The 6,535-nt window shown below is 42.6% G+C and overlaps 1 protein-coding gene across 1 annotated transcript; it reads right to left on the bottom strand.

Moving 5' to 3' along the window:
- Positions 1-6,085, bottom strand: LOC148216258 (uncharacterized). The gene is made up of 3 exons (XM_088137858.1): positions 5,465-6,085; positions 2,491-2,579; positions 1-2,333 (listed from the first exon to the last, which is right to left on the bottom strand). Exons 1-3 carry the CDS (start codon positions 5,865-5,867, stop codon positions 2,064-2,066), a joined length of 762 nt encoding a protein of 253 aa, XP_087993984.1. The 5' UTR covers positions 5,868-6,085; the 3' UTR covers positions 1-2,063.
- Positions 6,086-6,535: the final 450 nt, after the last annotated feature.

The raw sequence follows: 6,535 nt of genomic DNA, 5'->3' as shown, positions 1-6,535 counted from the left end.
AATAGAAAAGGCACATAAAGATGGTGTCAATATGTAACAGAAGACTGTAAGGACTTGTTCACAGTGATTTGTCACAACCCCTTGAATTCAACGCTCAGAGTGGCACATCGGTCCCAGTCTTCCTTTTGACTATTTAGATTCAGTTCAGTGAAATAATTGAAGATAATCACTAATCTGATAACATCTTCACAATCAAAGTTCTGTATGTCCTTTGCCCTGGGAACAGAACGCCTCTGCTTTAGCAGTGTAAATTTATGCCAAAAACACTGAGTATTTTGGCCTGAATAAATAATGCGAAGGGAACCATTCTGCATGATTTTGTTCAAAAAGGACATGAACTAATTTATACTTTCAGGAAAAGGAATAAAAGACATGTATAAAATATAGCTAGATGCTGATTGTGTAGACTGCAGTTCTGGTTGGTATTAAGAGTTAATGTAAGAATGTAGATTCAGTTGAAAGCATGATACTACTTATACTTCGGTGTCAAGTATTTGAAGAATGGTTGTGTTGCAAGCAGTGTATATCAGAAAAGTTGTTCTGCACTCTATCCTAAATGCAGAATTCAAACTTGAACAAAAATGTAGTGTTCCAGCTCAGTGGGAAGATACTGCAGAAAATAAACACTGAGTGCCATTGGTGTTTTAGCAGAGAACTACTCAAACCATGGTGATGAGAGCCAACCAGGAGCTGGAATCCAAGCCATGCAAGTAATCTGCAAGTGCTTGTTGGGGGAAAAATTGAGTCTAAGGATGCACCAGGACCTGTGGGAGTGTTATACTTCCAGAAGATTTGAGAATAAAGGAAAAACAAACAAACCAACAAACCCAGCCTTAGAGAAAAGAGCAGATCATATCAGGAGACCAGTGGGAAGAAGTGAAGTGTGGAAAAAGGCAAAATTCCAGCTCAATAGGCTAAGTGAAACCGCCGTATGAAGGAACAGTAGCTTCCGTCGGCCACTCAACCTGCGTGGAAATTCACTGTTGTTCCATAAACCTGTGTGAATTGTATTTCATGACTGTGGGAGAATAGGCTGAAAGTGACCCCTCATTTGGGGAAGAATTTGATGTCTAATTCCAGAAAAAAAGTTGCTGAGGGACATTTGCGCCACAATTTAAATAGGGAAAGGGGTCAGTTCCAAGTACAGTAACCCAGCTTTCTTCTTTCCCCCAACAAATCTGTAGTCTTTTAACACAAGCATCATCTCTCTATGGCAACTGACAATGCCTCACAGACTTTGGCTTATCCCCCCTTGGTGGGATGGAAGATGACCAAGGAGGGCTGTAGACTAGACTGGGAATAATGAAAATGATGATGAAGATGATCTTGATGATGACAGCAACAACAAGAATACATACATCCTAGAAGAAGACAGGGGCAGAGCATTTATGTATTCTATGAACATGTCCATATAGCCATCCGGGATTGGGGGTCTTTACTGTTTATCTATAGTTACTGTTACACATACATAGGATCAAAACCGAGAGCATCACGCAAAACCAGCAGATGTTTCAATAAATCATGCGAAACCAATACAAAATGGATACCTTTAATGGTCCCAGACCACATCTGCGGCTGACACGCCAAGGAAAAGCGTAGCTGTTTAGAGGGCTAGGTTGAAAAGGAACTCAGTTTGTAACATGGTATCCCCTAAGCATCATTAGAAATCAACCTTAGTTACCAATTTGTTTTTCTAGGACTTTGATTCATGTAATCTTATGAGGTTACATTCCAGATTTTTTTTAAAAAAATCATTGCACATGGAATCCGCTAGATTTTCCCTGCAAGATAAATTCCTTATGCAAACCCTGGGTTATTTACAATCATTCTAGCTTCTGAACCAAACTTAGCATCCATTACATAATTTTGTTCAAGGTTTGCATCAGCTCTAAAAAGTCAGGAAAACTTTAAAACATTTTAACCGTCACCTCTTCAAAGTATGGTTTTTCAAAAATTGGAGTGAAAAGTGTGAATGACTCATTCTCAGCGCTTTTTAGCTTACTGTACCTGTGGCATTTTCAGTCTAAATGTTTGAAATCTGAGACAATGATAGTCAAGGCAGTTCACTGAGGTCTCGTGTCATGGTAGTACAAAAGGATTAACTTTATAAGCAGCAGAATGTTGAATCTGATACAGAAGATTTTTTTGCAAGGTGCCATCCACTTTAATTTATATGTATTAATTGTGCTGATAATCGATAATTGGCATTCTCTACCTGAAAATACGTATTCTTCTCCTTTGAGAGGGCCTCGATGTTTATATCCACAGTAAGCATCTGAGGATGGGGTATAGAGAGACTCTTGAAGTATTAGTTTCTTTGGCCCCTTGTATACCTTCAGACAGAAAGAAAATTCAGAACAGGAGTAGGCCAGGAGCATTTGTCATGATAGGAACCATAACCCTGAACCAAAGACTGAATGTATGCCACCTCCCTGTTCCTGTCTGACACCCATCAGTGTCTCCTGATATGTCTCAGGAGGAGGAGCTTACCTTGGTGGGTATAATCCTATAGATGTTTTGTCGCAGATATGGATCAAGGTCAGAGTCCCTGCTGATGCTCATAAATTTGGCCCTCATCACTGCAAAAAAAGAGAGTTTGGTCTCATTGCTTTCTTTAAAATTGTATTGCTTTTGTCCACCACTGTGTGATCATGTAGCTAAAGTTAGACCCGTCCTCCTTTTTGTCCTCATATCCTCCGTCTAGCAGGCATAGCCTTAAAATCAAATATTGTCTGGCTTTTTGAGTGTCTTGGGGGGTTTTTTGGACTGTTTCCACAACAGTAAGTAGTCATTCAAACTTTCGTGTATCATGACCTTGTAAATTGTCTGCTTCTTTCTTTCCCGTGTCCATCAACAGATTTGACAGCCTAGATTTATGTTATTTAAGCGTGTCGTCGATTCTATATTATCACTAGCATACAGGTACGTTCTTGAAAACCAGTCTTTCTTATGCTGGAAAAAGCAATTCCATAGGCCTAAGTATGTTTTATTTGCAGTTTTTTGCTGTACTTTTTGTTAGAGATGCCAAGAAAGTTAAACGGTGAGCGTGTCCTTCTCCCTCCTTTCCAGTTGTCCATGTCCTCCTTGGCCTGCTCATATGTCTGGTAACCCTACATATAGCCAGACTATGACGCATTGGGAAAGAAGCCTTCTTTCTGCAAAGAGCCTAGTTAAAAAAATAGAGATCCCAGTCTGTCCACTTCATAAAGTTGAGAAAGGATGTGAAAGCCCATCAGCCCCTGCCCTGATTTTCTTTTTCTGGAGCAGGATTAATAGTAGTTGGACTTAATTTTTGTCTGTTTGTCTTGCCACGTATCCACTGGTCTGGCCATGAAGTACTTGAGTCTATCACCAACAGGATCCAAGATTTTTTTCTAATCCTTACCAAAAAAAGAACGTGACTAAGAGAATATTACTGATGATTTACTTGATTAATTTCTTGGAGAAGTCATAGTTCAATGGTAGAGTATCTGCTCTGCAGGCAGATAGTCTTGCCCAATTATCAGTATCTCCACCTAAAAAGGGTTCAGGTAGCAAGTGCTGGCAAAAGCTTTTCCTTGCCTCAGAAAATCTTGGATGTGATAGACATCTAGCCAACTTGGCATAATGTACTTGTTCCGCTCTTAAAGTTATGATCCCTTTTACTCATAGGAATTCTAGTAACTGAAATTCATACATAATATGCATGGTGTGTATATGTGCTCTGCTACATTTCTTATTACTTTGCTTGCAAGCTAAAGCGTGAGTTCAGAAGTAAAGAAGATACGAGCTTAGGCCATCATTGCAAAGCAAGCGCTCCGTTCCACTGTGTGCAGTCTAGGTGGGTGAGATTTCTATTTATCTGGGTGAGAAGGCCTTCTCTCTGGGTGAATGACTTGTATCTGTCATGGATGAATGAGAAGATGTGTAATTCCCATCCTTCTCAGAAGGATATCAGCCATTTACAAGTAGGACCCTGGATTTTTCCTTCTTTCCAGCAATCCTATATATGAATGAGAAAAGGAGAGCATGAGAATGGGAGAGAGATGAATATGTATTGTGTGAATGTGCAGTATAGGTGTGTGCATAAGAATTCTTATTCTATTCCTCCTTTTCTCTAACAGCTCAAGGCAGCATTTCTCTAGTCCAGCACCATACCCATTACACTACACTGATTGGTTGGATGTGATTTGGGAAAGGCTGCAAAAAGTAAGGCTAGATTTTCCTTTGTTGGAAAAAGTACTTTTGCCAAAGCCAACCAGATGTGTTTGTTTTATACTGGGAAAAACTATCCTGCCCAAGATGGCCCAGGGTTGAAACTGAAAATACAGATGCCCTTAGCTATGAGAGTTGTGATCGCTCCAGGCTCCGTCCATGGTAAACCTGATATTTGCTCCGCCATTGCTTCTCTGAAAGAAAAAGGAAAGGGGGAAAAGAAAAGACAGGACAGATACATTTTGTAAAAAAGATTTGAATATGCAGAATAATAAGACTGTGTGAAATGAGCCAGATTTGCTTCAGTGAAGCATTTCAAGCTGTTCCAGGTGACCATATATGCTTCACTGCAATGAAGAGATGGCCTGCTGCATCTCAGTTCAGCAATTTGGGGCCTTCAGGCTGGCCCACAACTGCAACACTGTGGACATGCTAGCACGCTTGCCAAAGCTGGCAAGTCTGGAAGACTTGTGGTATGCAGAGACAGAGGAAGCGGATGTAGCCCTGGTGAGAGGGTGGTACCTCACCTGCCACTCACCTTCTTTGCGCCTGCTGGCCCAAGCTCTGGGCCAGAGGACGTTGGGGGAAATGAACTGCTGGTGCTGCCTGCTTCTGCCACCATTGCCCAAAGCTCCTGACCAGCTCATCTTAGAGGAAAGAAGCCAGGGGCAAGCTGGCAGCGAGGTGACCTCTGTTGCTTTAAGGCCCTGCTTCAAAGCTTCGCACAGCTCCAGAAAATAAGTCTGTCTGTGCCAGACTTCCTAATCAGGACGTGGCTCTAAATCACAAATCTCTCAGTGCTTCCTGGTCTAGTTTGACTCTTCAACTCAGCTTAGCAGAAGAAACCCAGGCAGGGCTTAATGGTTTTAGAAATGCAGACCAGAAGGAAATTTTTCAGGACAGTTGACTGTCCCTTGCCAGGGAGAAGAAATCTTGGCTTCTTCCTTCCACCCTTGTATTACAGCTACCTCCAGCCTGTGAACTAACAGTTTTTTCCTCTGCTTTCATGGCCGGTTTACCTGATACGTTTCATTGCAACACCTGGCTTTTCCAGTAAGAAGTATTAAATTGCAGAATTCTCAGTATACAGCTGGTTAGTCTAGTCCACAGAGGCTTCTGAAAGAAGTAATTTGTTCAGCTTTCATTGACATAGGAATGATTTTGCAGCAACTGGAAGGTTTAATGCTGGAAGCAAAACCTACGAAGTAGAGGAGTGGGGGAAAGGTAAGAGATGGAAGGGAGAAAAGTATTCATTGACTCCAAACCTCACCAACTGGAGAACGGCAGCATGCTGCCCGGAGATTTGCTGGTTTGCAGGAGCAGGCCTCTGTGAGATCCCCCAAGAGCACGAGGACAAGGAAGCTGGCGAGGAAAAATCCATGTGGTTTTGTGGGATCCATTGATTGCTCCTTATGAAGCCACTCACTCAGCCCGGAGGGCTCAAGCGTCGTCTTCTTTCTGGAGGAGGCTCTCAGGAAGAGGGTTGAGTGAGAGAGCACCAACTGTGGACGAAAGGCACATTGTGACTCCCAGTTGGAAACGGTAGTATCGTTGACTACTCTGCTTCCAGCAAAGAGACAGAGGGGAGGTTTTGTGGGATGAGAAGACAAGGCAGGCTGCAAAATCAGGACAGGATGATTGAAATAATGAACTGAAAAGTAAGGGAGGATCATGGGTTTTTCATCCTGCGGGGCAAATTCAGTTTTAAAGCTTTGTTCCTGCGGGAGTATCTCCCACCCTTATCATTATGTAAGTGGGAGTCTTAACAGGGCCCAAGGATCCCAAGTCTGAGCTGAAGAGAAGAAGAGTGTGACAAGTCAGGCTCCAAGGCCCATCTATGCTTGAGCAAGGAGGATTTCTAAAGTCAGATGTTTCTATGCCAGCTCAGGAAAGGCAGTCACCTTCTAAGGGGAGATTGGGGCTGAGGCATGAAGGAAGGCATTATTGTTGGAGTAGGTCCAATCGGGTAGCAATCACTGTCTGGATAGAGGCGGGTTATTTTTCTTAGCTTCAAGTCAGTCATGACTTCTGGTGACTACATGTTCAAGTCCGTGCATTTTCTTGCCAACATTCTTCAGAAGTGGTTTGCCACTGTCTTCTTCCTAGGGCTGAGAGGGAGTGACTGGCTTAGGGACACCCGGCTAGTTTTTGTGCCTAAGTCAGGACTAGAACTCCCCGTTTCTAACCCCATGCCTTTACCCACTACAGCAAGTTGGCTCTCCTGGACAGAGTTTAATTTGCCAGAAAAGGAAGAGGGTGTTTTTTCCTCACCTTATTCTCTGCTGTTCGTTGGACCTTCTCCAGATGCAGACTTTGTCTCCCAGCCTACTTTGCTGGTATT

This window comes from Python bivittatus, unplaced genomic scaffold, assembly GCF_059951505.1.
Source record: "Python bivittatus isolate LINGU-HERP-01145 unplaced genomic scaffold, Pbiv_v1 ctg000220_np1212, whole genome shotgun sequence".
Classification (NCBI taxonomy): Eukaryota; Metazoa; Chordata; class Lepidosauria; order Squamata; family Pythonidae; genus Python; species Python bivittatus.
Note: the sequence above shows the minus strand (reverse complement) of the source record. Positions and strands in the feature narration are given on the sequence as shown.